At 38.9% G+C, this 16,352-nt stretch overlaps 1 protein-coding gene across 1 annotated transcript; it reads left to right on the top strand.

Moving 5' to 3' along the window:
* Positions 1 to 4,046: 4,046 nt before the first annotated feature.
* Positions 4,047 to 14,914, top strand: STEAP2 (STEAP2 metalloreductase; the record flags this gene model as incomplete). Its single annotated transcript, XM_084221836.1, has 4 exons — positions 4,047 to 4,599; positions 6,097 to 6,624; positions 8,255 to 8,419; positions 14,630 to 14,914. The coding sequence occupies exons 1-4, from the start codon at positions 4,108 to 4,110 to the stop codon at positions 14,912 to 14,914; spliced, it is 1,470 nt and encodes a 489-aa protein (XP_084077962.1). The 5' UTR covers positions 4,047 to 4,107.
* Between the last annotated feature and the right edge of the window lie 1,438 nt (positions 14,915 to 16,352).

Below are 16,352 nucleotides of genomic sequence, written 5' to 3'. Positions count from 1 at the left end.
CGGAGTTACTTTTCAAGAAGCAGTTTTTCATGTGTGTCACCATCTGGCTGGCATAGTTCTGTGATGTTCTTTTAGCTAATTTAAGAGCATATGTCAAATCTTTGTCACTTTTATTATTTTTTATAACTCTGAAATTAGTTAGTTCCTAAAAGAAGGTTGGTTTTGTTGAAATCTCTTCCTGAACAACCCACCTCAGCTGCTTCTTATCATCTGCTTCCTATTTATTTACCAATTGATTGCACAATAACTTGATGGAAAATCTGTCCAGGGGCTGAAGTTAGGCTAACAAGTCTTTGTTTTCATTAGTCGTCCTCCCTTCTTTAAGCAATATGTGCTAGTCTGCCTGTCTTGTCATCTCTTTAGCTCTGAAGATGTCACTTTGGTCAGCATTTTAAGCATCAAGGGCTGATTTCATAACTGTCTGCTGACTTGAAAATTTTTGTCTTATCTTTAACTTAATCCTTTACTCTTAACTTACCTTTTCCACTTTGACCTCACCATCTGTCTCCCTGTAGAAGGAATTTCTTCAAATACCTATTCACAGTTAACTTTTCTGCTGAAGGCTGAAATACAGATGTTTAACAACAGTTTGAGTTATAACTTGTTCCTTTTCCTCTGAAGTTGTAAACCTTGCCTTCTGTCTTTTGTCTTTTTATTGTATTTATGGAACTTTTACTTGTTGCCATCTATCTTCTTCAGTAGTTACAAACTCACTTCTGTACCATCCTTGTTCTGATTTTATCCCTACACGATGGCACTGTTTCTTTGTCTTTTTATAGTGCTCCTTAGCCATGCACATAACATTTTATTTTTTTAATCTTGTGTGATTTTTCAGGTCAGGAAGGCTCTCCTGTTGCAGTTATATGCTCTTGCCTCTGAATTGCAGTTGTGCATTTAATATAGTCCCTTTCAGTAACTGCTAGCACTCTGCTATTGTACATCTTTTAGATTGCTTGTCTAAAAGTCATGTCAGCCTGTTCCCTGAGGGTTTTTAATGAAGTCTGTTAGTTTGCTTCTGTTACTCACACTGTATTTTCCTTAGAACAGGCAATGAGAAACTTTGGCCAGCAGGCCAAATTCAGCTTACCAGAGCAATTCATCACATCCAAGTCCTGTGTGCCCACTTTCCCCAGGATCCTTTGGACTAAAACTGAAAGTAGGCTGCAGCATGGTTAAATGGTACTGGTAGCCCATTTCCTTATGGTGGTTCCCTTTCAATCTCTTAAGTTTTGCAGCACATTCTGCTTACATGGTAAGAACTGAAATGGGACGCTGTAATCGCATGGTGAAAGCACACATGTTCTGTCATACCCAGTTACATCTCTTATCTCATTAGATAAGATAACCCATGTTCCTGGGTGCAAACCCATCCTGATACAGGACATACTGGTAGTTTGGTCATGTGTTAAGTATGTTTCAGGTCACATGGTAAGGAAAAAGTCAATGTTTTTTTGAGTGCATGCATAAAAATCTTTGTGCTCTGCCTCTGCTAGAAAAATTCACTGTTAGAATCTTTTCTTTGAATCCTAACTTTGTAGTCACTTTCACATAGTGCTTTCTGTTTTAACTTCGGAGTCCAGTTTTGGTGAGTTTGTACCTTCTAATCAAAGCTGAAATGAAAAGTGCCTCTTCTTCTAATAGCTTCCTCTAATTTCTAAAACACAAAGCTGCTTTTAATTGTGGGAAGTTGTTCACCACACATGCGATATTACTATCCAATGGCTGGTTAATATGATGATTAATTACCATCGTATCAGCTCTTATATGGTAGCTCAGGAGAAGGTTCTGTGTGGTCTGTTGTTGATTGCTCCCAAGACAGCAACCTGTGGTTTCTTTTTGCTCCTTCTTAGCCTGCCTCTCCTCATTGCTTCCTTAATTTTCAGACTTTATTCCTGTTCTACAATTACATTGGCTTTGCCTGGCAAGACTTTGGTAGCAGGATGGGGAGGAGTGTTGTAGGGGTGGTTTCTGTGAGAAGCTGCAGGAATCCTACCCTGTGTCTAATGGGGCCAGTGTCAGCTGGGTCTGGGATGGACCATGGCTCACCAGGGCCCAGCCCATCAGCAATGGCTGTTACCTCTCAGGTAACCTAAGGGGGGAAAAAGTAACTGCAGCTGCAGAACAGAGGATGAGAACATGTGAGAGAAACAACTTACGTAGACACCAAGGCCAGTGAAGAAGAAGGAGGTACCCTAAGCACTGGATTAGACATTCCCCTGCAGCCTGTGGTGCAGGCCATGGTGAGGCAGTCGTCTCTCTGAGCCCATGAGGTTCATGGTAGAGCAGAGATCCACCTGCAGCCCATGGAGGAGCCCCACACCAGTGTAGGTGGATGCCTGAGAGGAGGCTGTGACCCCATGGGAAAGGGTGGAGCAGGCTCCTGGCATGGCCCTGTAGAGAGAGGAGCCCACATTGGAACAGGTTTCCTGGTAAGGCTTGTGACCCCATGGGGACTCTCACTGCAGCAGCCTGTCCCTGAAGGATTGCACTCTGTGGAAGGGACCCTTGCTGGAGGAGTTTGTGAACTGTAGCCTGTGAGAAGGACTCACACTGGAGAAGTATGTAGAGGACTCTAATATGGGAGGAGCCTCATGCTGGTGCAGGAGAAGGATTTCTCTCCCTGAGGAGGAAACAGCAGCAGAAACAGCATGTGATGGACTGACCATAATGTCCATTCCCTGTCTCCTTGTGCTGCAGAGGGGGAGGAGGCAGAGAACTGGGAATAAAGTTAAGCCCAGAAAGAAGCTTACTGGGGTGAAGGGAGGTGTTTCTTTAGGATTTGTTTTACTTCTCATTATCCTGCTCTGATTTTGATTGGTAATAAAGTCATTTATTTTCCCCAAGTAGAGTCTGGTTTTCTTCTGGTGGTAATTGGTGAGTGATCTCTCCCTGTCCTTAACTCATGAGCCTTTCGTGGTATTTTCTCTCCTCAGACCAGCTGAGGAGAGGAGTGATATAGCAGCACCTTTTTGGACACCTGGCCTCCAGCCAGGGTCAACCCCTGCCAGCGATGCAGAACCACCTAGGTTGTAACTGGTTTTGTGTGCAGACTTCCCTCCTGAGCATTGTTTTGTTGGTTTTTAATGTCTTTCTTAGAGCTTTAATGCAGTTCTGTGACCAAGGATAAAGCAGTATTTATTTTATTTTCCTGTAAGCCTTAGCTTCTGTTCTTCAAAACATTCCTTACTACACTGAATTTGAGTCCTAAAATTATCTTCCCTTTTATTGTTGGGTGAAATTGGTCTCTTCCTGCCGTTAGCTTTCTGTGGAAGACTGTCCCATGTGTTTGTCTCCAGGAGTTATTTTACTTGCCTGGATAGAAAATTGTGTTAAGCATATTTGTGACTCATGGCCTTGAATCCTTTACCCTTGCATCCACAGTTAATCCTTATACATCCATGGCCAGACCAAGCAGTCTGACCTAGAAATGTCATTAGTGATCTCACAACTAGGTCTTGATAAATTTCTTTGTTGTTTCTGCCATTGGATCCACATGGGCAGCCCATTTTCCAGGCTGACATGTGGATGTTTGTCATGGTGTCATGACATTTGCATCTTTGAGACTTTTCTCTCATGGAGAGACTTTTCTCCTCTCCATCTTCATGGCAGGAGAGGATATTGCAATAATAACCTGCATAAACTTTTAATGGAATTCAGCTTCCATGTAGCCAGTGCTCTCTACATTCTACTATTTTCCAATTTTCTTTATATGTTTTTACTCATTATTCTATTTACCATTAGTTTCAGGAGTACAAAGGTTATATTGTGGGCCAGTATTCCAGGGCAGTGGAAGATAAGAAATAGAAGATGAAAAAACTGTTGTTCACTTAAGTAACTGTTGAAGTGCTGAAATACTTCATGTTGCTTGTTTTTCCTTCTCTTGGTGACATATTGCAAGACAGAATTGATTAGCACATACTTGATTAAGGAAAAAATATAATATGAAACTTAGAACCAAAGATTTTGCTTCCAGAGGTGTTAATGGATTTTGAGGTCTCATAAAATTGTATGATGCTGATTCTTCCTTCTTTTGTTTTTTCTTTTCTTCTCTTTCCTTTTTTTTTCTTTTCCCTACAGAAACCATTGTAGGTTTGGTGTCTTGGAAGTATGGAATCAATCTCTATGATGGGAAGTCCCAAGAATCTCAATGAAACTTTTCTACCAAATGCTGCCAATGGCATCAAGGATGCCAGTAAAGTCACGATAGGCATCATTGGAAGTGGAGACTTCGCTAAGTCATTGACAATCAGACTTATCAGATGTGGGTACCACGTGGTCATAGGGAGCAGAAACCCTAAACAGGCTGCTGACTTCTTTCCCCATGTGGTTGATGTCACTCACCATGAAGATGCAATAGCTAAAACAAACATCATTTTTGTAGCCATACACAGAGAACATTACACCTCTTTGTGGGATCTCAAACATTTACTTGCTGGTAAAATTCTGATTGATGTCAGCAATAATACAAGAGTAGACCAATATCCAGACTCCAATGCAGAGTATTTGGCATCACTTTTTCCTGATTCCCTAATTGTCAAAGGATTCAATGTCATTTCAGCGTGGTCACTACAGTTAGGACCAAAAGATGCCAGCAGACAGGTAAATGTTTTTATTTGTATTAATTTCACTTATTTGTAACATGAAAATGACAGGAACTGAATGTAACAGCCAGAACTCATGAGACTTACATTCCCTGAGTTAATGTGCCTAAAATGTTGGACCTTTAGCTTACGTTTTAGTAGCCAATAAAACCCTCAGAGTTTAGTTCATCCCAATGTAAGACAAATAAAGTAAGTGGTCCGGTTTTTTCCCCCTGTTGCCTGTTTGTCTTCAAAGACTGCAGAGGAAATGGGAATACTAGCTTAGAACAACTGACCTTTTGGTGACTACAGACAGAGGAGAAGAATTGAGTCCTAATGTTTTCCATAGGAAATATGTTCATGTGTTTCCTTATGCTTTATACAAGGGTAGAGACAGTCTTTTCCCAAAATCATAAATTTGGGAACAGAAGGAGGCACATATGTTTCTAAGTGATTAATCATTTGATCCAGGGCTGCTTGGGAACATCATGTTCAAAGTCCTTCCCAGTATGTTCTGAAATCCATCCTGCATATAAAAAATGCACCTTTATGTTTTTCATGTTTTGCTGAAGTGATGTAAAGGATTTAAGCCTGTGCAAGCTTTAAGCCTGTGCAAGCATCCAGTCCTTCACAGCCTTATGAAATCTGAGAAATACCTAAGAAATAACTGATGTAACATGACTGCTGGAGACTAAATTCAGTTTTCTGGCACTTCAGGTAGATTTAAATGGAATGCAACTGATATGGAATTCGCATAATCTAAAAAATAACTTCACCATACTTCTTTTATCCCCTTTCAGAATAGCACAGTACTAATTCAGTTCAGTCAAAACAGATCATTTTTGCTTCAATGCACATGGTCAGCAAATAGTGTTGGGCAAACCATAGCCCATTGTAAATTTTAATGGAACCTTGAAGTACTTTGCAGCAGTACACTTCTTTCACTGAATAGCAAACTGGCCTTTAGAGTAAAGTTCTTATTTGGCTGCTAGTTTTTGTCTTTTCTGTTAAATACTCAGAAATACTCTGAAATCTGTGGAAATCTGGGTTGTGAAATAAGGCTAAAATTGTTACCCACAGAGAGATTACATAGTTTGCTGCTTCTCAGTCTGTGGATGCTAAAGTTAAGGGTCATTGTTCAAGATTCCTGTATTTTTGAGAGATTTTTGATTTTCTTAAATGCTTTTAGCTGTAGCTTCAAGTTAGTCCAGTCCTGTAGACGTTTCAGTGTACAGATTACCAAGACATTCCCCATTATTAAATCCAAGAAAAAGCCAATTTTGTTTTGATTACTCTGTTGCTAAATCAATGTGCATGTTTGCACTTTGGCTAGATTTTTTGGTGATTTTATTGTCATGTTGGTATTATTAGCTGGGATAAAGTGAACAGTTTTAGCAGTCATGTTGTAGTTTTGATTTTGAAGCCCTTAAGGTTTTTGGTGGATTTTGCTGGTTTTTTTGTTTACCTTTGAGTCTTTTTCTCTGACTACAGACAATTCCCTTGACTCTCCCAACAGGTCTATATATGCAGTAACAATGTTCAGGCCCGCCATCAAGTTATTGAGCTTGCCCGTCAGCTCAGTTTCATTCCTATTGATTTGGGGGCATTGTCATCTTCAAGAGAGATTGAAAACCTGCCTCTGCGACTGTTCACCCTGTGGAAGGGGCCTGTGCTCATTGCCATTAGCCTGGCAACATTTTTCTTCATCTATTCCTTTGTCAGAGATGTCATCCATCCGTACATGAGAAATCAGCAGAGTGACTTCTACAAGATTCCCATTGAGATTGTGAACAAGACCCTGCCAATTGTTGCTATCACTTTGCTTTCTCTAGTATATTTATCAGGACTTATTGCAGCTGCTTATCAGCTTTACTATGGCACTAAGTACCGGCGCTTTCCTCCTTGGCTGGACAACTGGCTCCAGTGTCGAAAGCAGCTTGGACTGCTCAGCTTTTTCTTTGCATCAGTGCACGTGGTGTACAGCCTCTGCTTGCCTATGAGGAGATCAGAGCGGTACTTGTTCCTCAACTTGGCATATCAACAGGTAAGACAATCTTTGGTTCAGTAAGCCAAAAATGCCTTGGCTGGGTGCATATGGCTCCTGAATACAATAATTGGGTTTTTCTTAATCTGTTCTACTGCTTTTGGCACAAAAGTTATGGGTTATCTTATGCATAGGTGGTGCCAGATAAAGACAATAAAAGAAATACCTGTGCATTTTGCTCACCTCGTGGGTCAATCTGCAGTCAAGTTTGTGTGGTAGGGGGAATCAAGGACATGTCCCACTGAAATTCCTGAGAGCAATATACACAAGAAGAATGTAGGCTAGACAGCCTAAGATAAAGATAAGAGCAAAGGCAGGAAGATTATGAGGTATGTTCCTTTCTATGTATACTTAACACATGGGGGAAGTTTGTATATCACAAATGTATTTACAAATATGAAAAGTATAAGGGCAGATACTGTAATCATGCTTACAGATACTTCTGGGTTCCAAAAAGGAAAAAAGATGCTGATATTTTGCAATATTTTGGACCAATGCTAAAATACTTTATTCTTTTAAAATTCTGTGGACATCATCTATTGCAGACAATAGGAATTGATTCATAGTTTCCAGGAACAATCGATCTTGCATAACCCTGAAACATTCTCCGACGAATCTGTCATCCTCTACAAGAGGGTCTGATACTGCTGTCAGTGAGACAGCTTATTGTAACCTTTAAAGGGGCAGAAAAGCAGCATTGCCCAAAAACCAGCATTGCCATTCACCACATAAAATCTGTAGGAAAGAGAGAAGTGATAGAACAGAAAGGAAAACCAAATAAGGAAATAAAATCAAATGTAACAAATTAACAGGGAGTATCACAAACTAAAAGAGCTAGCATCAAAAACTGAACTTAGGGGAAGGGCAAAACTGTAATAGGCAGCAAGAAACTGTAATTCACACTTAAAATTAGTAATGCTAAAGGATTCACTGATACTTCAACTAAGAAATTATCTTAGTTTTAATGATACTGTAAAACTTTCACTTGCTAATATTTCTGGTGCACCTTTTTCAAGACACATCATATTGCAATAGTTAACATGGAAGTGGAAAAAAAAATTGATTATCTAAGTTTCTTAGTTGTTAAGGCCCTGAATTGTTTCTTTTTTCTGGTAAAACCCTCCAACGAGAACCATGTAGTGAAAGAGAGAAGTAAGCCTGGACTCAGCATGGAAAAGCTGAAGGAAATGATGCTAAGCTATTTCTAAATGCAATTTAAAAATCTAAACTCTAATTTCTAAACTAAAAAGAAATTGCAGGTTTATCCAACTTATGTTACAGACTTTAAGTTTGCAGAGTCTGAAGAACACAACTCCTGTTCTACAGTGTATAAGAATGTGCAGAATTACCTGATTTTATAGCAGTATTGTTGTAAATGGTATATAATGTTACATTTTCTTTTAGCATCTAATCTAAAATTTCCATGTTTAACATATTTTTAATCTAACAAAAGCCAATACCAGCAGTAAGGAAATAGTTGTTTTTCTCCAAGGCATGAGGAAACCTCTGAAATATTTGACCGCATTTTATAGTTGTCCTGTGACTGTGAACTTTAAGTTAGCAAAATAGCTTCTGTTGGTATATTTAATATTCTTTAGAATAAAGTTCATTCTTTCTGCTCTTTATTCAGGTTCATGCGAATGTTGAAAATTCTTGGAATGAGGAAGAAGTGTGGCGAATTGAAATGTATATCTCCTTTGGAATAATGAGTCTTGGGTTGCTTTCCTTGCTGGCAGTAACTTCCATCCCTTCAGTAAACAGTGCCTTAAACTGGAGGGAGTTCAGTTTTATTCAGGTGTGTTTTTGTACATTTTAATAAGGGGGTTTTGTGTTTTGTACATTTTAATAAGGGGTTTTGGTCTTAACAAGAATTCCTTGATCACAATCATGATCAAGATCATAAAAGCTTGTTGCAATGTGACAAGAGCCTTTTTCCCTCTGTCTCTGGTAATTCAATAAAAACAATAATTACTTAGCAAATATGTTACCATGAAGGCACATTAAGCATTTCATGAGTGTAGAACAGGACTTTTTATTTTACACTTCTTGATCTTAAGTAACCAACATAGCTAGGACCAAATGATCACTAATCTATTAGTTTTCTGTTCTTAGAACTTCTTGCTAAATTTAAATTAGATAAATTTGGACAAATCTGCTAAATGCAGTGATACTGATGAGATACTTGTATAGGTAGATGCACACAGCTATTAAAATTGAAGACTTAATTTGCCCTGCAAGATTTTTATTGCACAGCCCTCTAACAGCCATGGTGCCATTGATTAAGTTTTACTTCTCATCCACTGTGGGACTTGACACAGCTCTCAACTGCATTATTCCCATTAGCTGAAAATACCCACTGGTAAAATACAGAGCTTTACTTATTAAAACCAGAGGCTTTTCAAGGCCCTTGCACACCATCTGCTGCCTTCCTTCCTCAGGTAAATACCTAGGGCATGCAAATCTAACCAGCATAAAATACTGAGAAACATGGGCTTCAATGAACAGCTCAATGCTCGCTCTGAAACGTAACTGCCAGTAGTTCTAGGCAGCAGTCAGGTATAAGAAATTTTATTAGGATTCAGTCGGGTGAAAATTCCTAAGTGTGCGCAGTTTTTGGGTTTGTTATGTTTTGTTTTCTGACTTTGGCTTTAGAACTGTAGTCTTAGCTCAGTCATTTCTGATTAACATTTTTTTCAGCTTAGCCTACTAATGTTGCCTCATTCTGAGTCCTGTTTCACTTCAGAATGTGGGCACTGACTTTAAAGTTCAGGGCTTGGGTTGCGCTTCATAATTTACAGACATTTTAAAGAGAGTGGTGGGGAACACTTCAAAGGCTGCAGTTGTTTGATGTCTGTCTGTGATGTCTTTTCTTTTCCTTCTGATTTCCGCTACTGGAAAACTGCAGGTAGACCTACAAAAAGTTTGCTGAAAAGTTTTTCAAAGAGGAGTTACCCTGATAGAACTGTTCGTTCACAGTCATGGCTTTGAGCCTCCAGGGAGACTCAAGTGTATTGTTACAGTATCTCTGCCATCTGGAGTTCTTGGTGTGGGGACAATAGTACTGCTGTTGGGTGATAGAAAACATTAGTGCAAAAAGGAAAAACATGTATTCACTTGTGAGTGACATGATGTCTTTATCCAGTAATAACTTCCAGCCACAAAACCAGCATTTTTGTCTTATTTTTCCTTACTCAAATTTTGAAATTTCAGGGTTGTGTGACTGAGTCAAAACCCACACAATAATCACTATGATGTATTTACGACTGCATATTTACTGCAGTTGTTTCCACTGTAAATTAAGTCAAAACAGTTCCAAATCTAAATAATTATGAACTTTAATGACCCATCTGTCAGTATTTTGAGGAACTTGTTTGGGAGTAAGTTGTTTGCTTGGGATGTATGTTCCAGTTCATACTGTATTATGTGCAGAAGATAACTGGTATTGGTAATGAACTACGATAATTTGCAATTCTTAATCATGAAAGTATTGAACTACTAAAAATTTCCTTAAAGTTAATGAATATTTACTTTGTCATTAATTCTCAGCATGTAAGTTATTCTCCATTTAGTTACTTGTCAAAAAAACCTTACTGCTTTCTTCAATCAGAAAACAAACTTTCAGTGATTGCTTACTAGAGTAAAAGGAATCTGTACTTTTGTATACATTTCACTGTCCCCAGTATGCAAGGAGAACAGATCTCTTTTATGTTTTTTTTCTACTGAAGTTCAGTTCAGTGAAGGAAAATTAAACCTAAATTTCTCAATCTTTTTTATGTCAGGGGATAAACGGCAGAACTAACCTATCATCCCATTGCTGCTTTTCAGTTGGGAAAAGATGGCTCTAGCTTTAGTTCTGAATATTGGATGATTTTCCACAATAGCTGCTGGACTTGTTTCACATCTGACAGATGAAGAATCAGTTGGTCAGCACACTCAGACAATGTCCCAGCTCAGGACTTCCCACTGAGAACAACACATTCTTGCTTGCTCATCTTAGTAAACACAGTTTCATCAAAATAAGGGTGTGGCCTCTTCTAAATAGTTTTACCATGAGCACATAGTCTTGAATTGTACTAGGAAAATCTGAGTTTAATAAAATGTACAGTATAGACTAGCCTTGTTCCAGTAGAACAACCCCTAAGCTGCATTTCCCCGACCTACAGCAGTTCAAAGAGTCTTCAGACACAGTCTTCCTAATACTCTAAAGAACCACCACTTGTCAATAGTTTTGCACAGAAGTAATGGCGGTCTTTGATATCCCAAATTCTTTTGGAGATGCCTCCATCTTACCTAGCCTGGTTTCAAACACATGTCAGCAGCTCCAAAAATTCCAGCCTGCTTCATCAAGGGAAAAGGACTTTGAGAGGACAGGTAGTGCAGGCTTCACTCATAGTACGCATATGAACAAAGTGAGATATGAGAAGGTTTAGTAGTGCAAAAGGAAATTACTGTTTTACTTCTCATCCACTGTGTCCTAGAAGGAGCTAAGAGACCAGCAGAAAAGAGGAATTGCTACAGTACAGAGCTGACCACTGTATAAAATAAAGGTTTGATTACTTCATCATGATTTGGAGAGAAACACTTATCCAGATAGAGGAACCACAGAATGAGACAGTGATTAAGAGTTTTCTCAGGAGGAGATCCTAGATGACTGAAACTTAGTGTGAAACTTTGCAGTCACGTTAACGTAACCCAGAGCTGAAGTTTACTGAGAAAAGCAGCAGGGAAGAAAGCTGGGGCTGATAAACTAATGCATCAATTTTCTTAAATGCCACTTCAGTATTCTTCTTTTTCTCATCTAAATATATTTGGATAAGGAGCAAAGGAGACATGGGCAAGAAACACAAAAGAATTCATATTTTGTCAGAGCAGGCAGAATAAACAGCTTAAACCAACTCTCTGTAAACAGAAAAAAAAGACATTTATTGAAACCAGTCCTTCACTGTTCACATAAAATACAAGGAAATGGAGAATGTTGTCTGCAAGCTATCCTACACTGGGTCCTTCAGTCTAGGGAGGAAAGTTAAACTAAATATGTAATGTAAACGTAAATGACTGCTGCTTTTGTTTTTCAGTCTAAGACTTCAAGTCCAAACCCCATCATTTAAAGTGGCAATGGACAGAGCAGACTAGTTCTGAAAGCTGAGCTTCATGTTTTTTAGCAAAAAACAATACGAATCTGCTATTTGAGTGGTAGGAAGCTGATTTTTCAGCAGTGGCAGTATGAGTAAAATATTCCTCATGCATACACTTTGAGGGAAGGCTGCCCTGCCTTAGTTCTCCCACAAGAATAGGATACTTTTTCCCCAGAGTAAGGTAGACTGAGTATTTAGCAAGTTTATGGGTAAGATATCAGTCAGAAGTTACTGCAAACAGTTTTTAAGTTTAGCTATAGCCTGTTACACAGAGAATCTGATGTATATCTTGCATAAATGTAGAATTTAGAAAATATCTTTGGTATTTATAAATTGCTTGGAACTACTTGACCATTGTGAGTGTAGAATTTCCTGAAGCAGATTTACCCCACAGCACAGCTTTGTCTCTAAATAGGTACATCTTGCTGGAAACATTTTAGGGGTTTTTCTCTTTCATCTTTCCTGCTCCATCAAGTTTTGTTGGTTCCTTTCTCAAACAATACCAGTTTGTCCAATTTATCAGTAGCCTTGGCTGGAAATCTCCTGTATTGACTAAAAGCTGACTTTGATCAGGAAGGAAAAGAAACAAAACAGGGAGGACTTAGTGAAAAGGTAAAAGATTTGGGAGTCCATAGGAAATGTGCTAATCTATTACTCAGCTTTCAGGAAACAGTATTATGGAAGATACGAAAACAAAGCAGGCAAAGATACTTTTCCACTTTTCCCAGCAGCTATCCTAAAGCCCAGGCAGAGGGTTGCCAGGAATTACAACTGATTTTGCTGCTCACTGTACTGTTCAATGTGAATTTACCAGTGAAGAAACAGTGTTTCTTCTTGCTGCTTTCAGAAGTCCTTTGCTGTTAAAGGAATTATCATCTGGAGCCTGGTAATGGTAATTAAGGGCCCAGTTGAAGAACATAGCTGACATTAGTAGCTGACAGAAGCTATAGCAATGTCTTTGTTAGTTTTTTAGATGTGTGGTTGAAATTGTGCAGTACACACTAGCACATGCTCTACCAACACTTCAGAGAAGCATATGGCAACTCTTCACAGGGCAAGGAAAAAAAACAACATAATAAAAGTGCATCATATGTTTTTCTTGTGCTTTTGTTGTTAATTTAAAATATACTGGATGTACTTCCTAGTTTCCATTTTGACCATTAGATAGACATGTACAGATGTCTCAAAACTATAGCTTGCAAATGGAATTAAAATAAGCACTAAAATAAAATAATTGGAAATGAATGTATAATATTTCCCTTCTGTTTCTTTTTTCAAGAATTGTTGTATTTCTCATCAGTAATCCTGATGAAGAAATGAGGGATATGATTCACTTGTGCCCTTCTCCCTGCTGCCAGTAATATAACAATGAATTCAGGACAGTCATACCAACAAAAAATCTGCAACAACATATTAAAACATCAGGTTTGATTGTATTGTTTGCTGTCAAAACTTCTTACCAGAAATTCCGTTCAGATAGCTCATATGCCATTTTCATAATCGAGTGTTTGTCTAAATGTTCTGTTTACTATGGGGTATTTTGGGAACAATTTTTTTTTTTTAAGAAAAAGTATGCAGCATATCTAAAGGTTAACAAGATGGCCCTGAAACCATTGGCAAAAAAGATACATAAATATTGGGAAGTCAAAAAACAGGGTAGCAATCCCAAGAAATTAACAGAAATATTTTCCTTTTATACCATTATACCTGTCAATCCTTGCAAATAGTATTAGCTCAGACATTTTCCTTGCTTTAGAAGATGCTTAATCTTGAAGTAGAAGGAACTAATTCTTTCATTACCTATTACAGACCCTTAGGCTGCATTTTTCTTTGCTTGTCTGTTTGCTGGAATTAGACCATACCTTGGTAGCCAGTTACTTTCTTAATGCTTGTTCTCTGTTTCAATGATTTTCTACAAATGTTTCCCAGCCAAGTTAGTCATTACATCAGTTTTGGCCAGAAAGAGTTTCTCTTCATTTGATCACCACCAGAAGTCAAAGCACAGTAGTCCTCTTATATCATGGTTTGGGAAAGTTAAGTTGATGCATTGTCAAATCTACGAAGCATTACATCTACAGGGTCCTTAAAAAGGTGGATTCACAGAATTGCTGAGTGAAACTATTATCACCACATTCTGTGCCAAGCTCTAGATTTATGTGCTGAGAGGTCCTTCCTCTGCAGGCTGCTGTGGGAACCCTCTCTTTGACCTTTTATCCAGCACTGCCAGTTTATGGTAGACAGCAGCACTGCTTTGTGCTATTATGGCCCAGCCCTGCAGTTCAGATATTCCCATTAACCAGTCAGCAACAACTGAAGGAAAAGGTAAGGGATGGTTTATGCTAACATCAGACAAGTGGATGTAGGCCTTTGTGAGGCAAAAGTAAGCTCTGCATCTCAAAGTGATAAAAATATGCAAGTTTAGACCAAAATCTCTTCCAACAGAATTGCATTGTTCCATAATAAGGAATCTTGGAAGTGATCTATCCTCATAATTAAGAAATAAGAAACTTAATTTCCAATCACAATGGATGTTGTTCTAGTAACTTCTCTGGGATTGTTTCTTATTGGCCTACCTATCCTGAAGTTGGATTTCATTACTTAGATTTTGGGCAGACATCATTTCAGCTTTGACTAAGACCTGTAGATGTTAGCAGAGGTACTCTGTAGATCGATGCTCAGTTCAGTCAGTAAATTTCAGAATGGTAACTGAAAACCATATATTGCTAACTTAATGTAGTGAATAGGTAAGAGATTTCACCTTGATGTCTTAACAGAAATGTTAAAATAATCCAAATAATCTATTAGAGCTGTCAGGTGAAGGACCAAGTGTTATTATTTATTTTTTTCTTCTGTTTTCTCTTTCTTCACAGTCTACACTTGGATACATTGCTCTGCTTATAAGTACTTTCCATGTACTGATTTATGGATGGAAGAGAGCTTTTGAAGAAGAGTATTACAGATTTTATACACCACCAAATTTTGTTCTTGCCCTTGTTCTGCCTTCCATTGTAATTGTAGGTAAGATCATCTTACTTCTGCCATGTGTAAGTAGGAAACTGAGGAGAATTCGAAGAGGATGGGAGAAAAGCCATGTTATAGAAGAAGTAAGTGGGTCTGTTCCACATCTCTCCCCAGAAAGGATTACTGTAATGTGATGATATTTGTTAATACTGTTGTACATGTTTGGACTTTGATTTTTGATTTTTTTGTCTATGTCAAATAAACTTGCATTTTTAGGAGTTTAGTTAAGTAGGAGTCATTGTAAAGACTCTTGCTTGACATATAGTACAAGCTCTTAACCAAACTATGAGAAGTTTATAACTAGAAGACAACTGCTTCTGATACCTACAAAAATATTTTTCCTTTGAATTACAGAAGGCAGATGATTATGAAATAAATAAAAAAATAATGTTCCTTTGCACAGTTATATCACAATAGTATTATATTAGAAGCAGGTTTTACAGATATTTTTTTGACTTAGAGCATATTTGTCAGAGTACTGTTCATTAATATGACATTTTCTGGGCAGTGTTTCTTCTATTAAAACCACATTTCTGGGTTAATGAGTTCAAAATATAAAGTAAATTATTTAAGAAATAACTAGGGTTTAATTTGTAATGATCACAGAATCACAGAATGGTTTGAGTTGGAAGGGACCTTAAAGATCAGTAAGTTCCAGTGCCCCTGTCATGGGCCTTGACAACTTTCACTAGACCAAGTTACTCAAAGCCCTATCCACCCTAGCCTTGGACACTTCCAGGGATGGGGCATCCACAGCTTCTCTGGACAACCTGTGCTAGTGCCTCACCACCCTCACAGTAAAGAATTTCCTCCAAAAATCTACATCTAAACCCAATCTAAACTGACTCTCATTTAGTTTATAGCCATTCCCCTTGTCCTGTCACTACATGCCATTGCCCTCTCCAGCTCTCTTGTAGGCTCCCTTCAGGAACTGGAAAGCTGCAATTAGGTGACCCCTAAGCCATCCCTTCCAGGCTGCACAAACCCAGTTCTCTCCACCTTTCCTCCCAGGAGAGGCTCCCCAGCCCTCTGACCACTCGGTGGCCCTGCTCTGGGCTCCGGCAGGTCCGTGTCCTTCCTGTGCTGGGACCCCAGAGCTGGGTGCCGTGTTCAGGTGGGGTCTCTCTCCCCAGAGCAGAGCAGAGCAGAGGGACAAAACCTCCCTGCCCTGCTGCCCAGGCTGCCCTTGGTGCAGCCCAGGACACGTTTGGCTCTCTGGGCTGTGAGTGCACGTGGCTGGGTCGTGTCCAGCCTCTCACCCAGCAGCACCCCCAGGTCCTTCTGGGCAGGGCTGCTCTCAATCCCTTCATCCCCAGCCTGTGTGGATACTGGGGGCTACCCCAGCCCAGGTGCAGCACCTTGCACTTGGTCAAGTGTATTGCACATGTACAGTATATTTATTTGTGTGTAGTTTTACACCATTACATGATTGGAATATGCAAACCCAGTCTCAATTATGGTGTGACTGTACATCTTGTAAGCAAAGGGTATTGTACTAAACTGTCTTTTTTTTTCAAATTATTAAGTAGGATTTTAAACCTTTGCCATCTCTTTATTTCCATATATCATATA

This window comes from Fringilla coelebs, assembly GCF_963513975.1.
Source record: "Fringilla coelebs genome assembly, chromosome: 1".
In the NCBI taxonomy this organism is placed as follows: Eukaryota; Metazoa; Chordata; class Aves; order Passeriformes; family Fringillidae; genus Fringilla; species Fringilla coelebs.
This window is presented reverse-complemented; position numbering and strand designations above follow the sequence as displayed.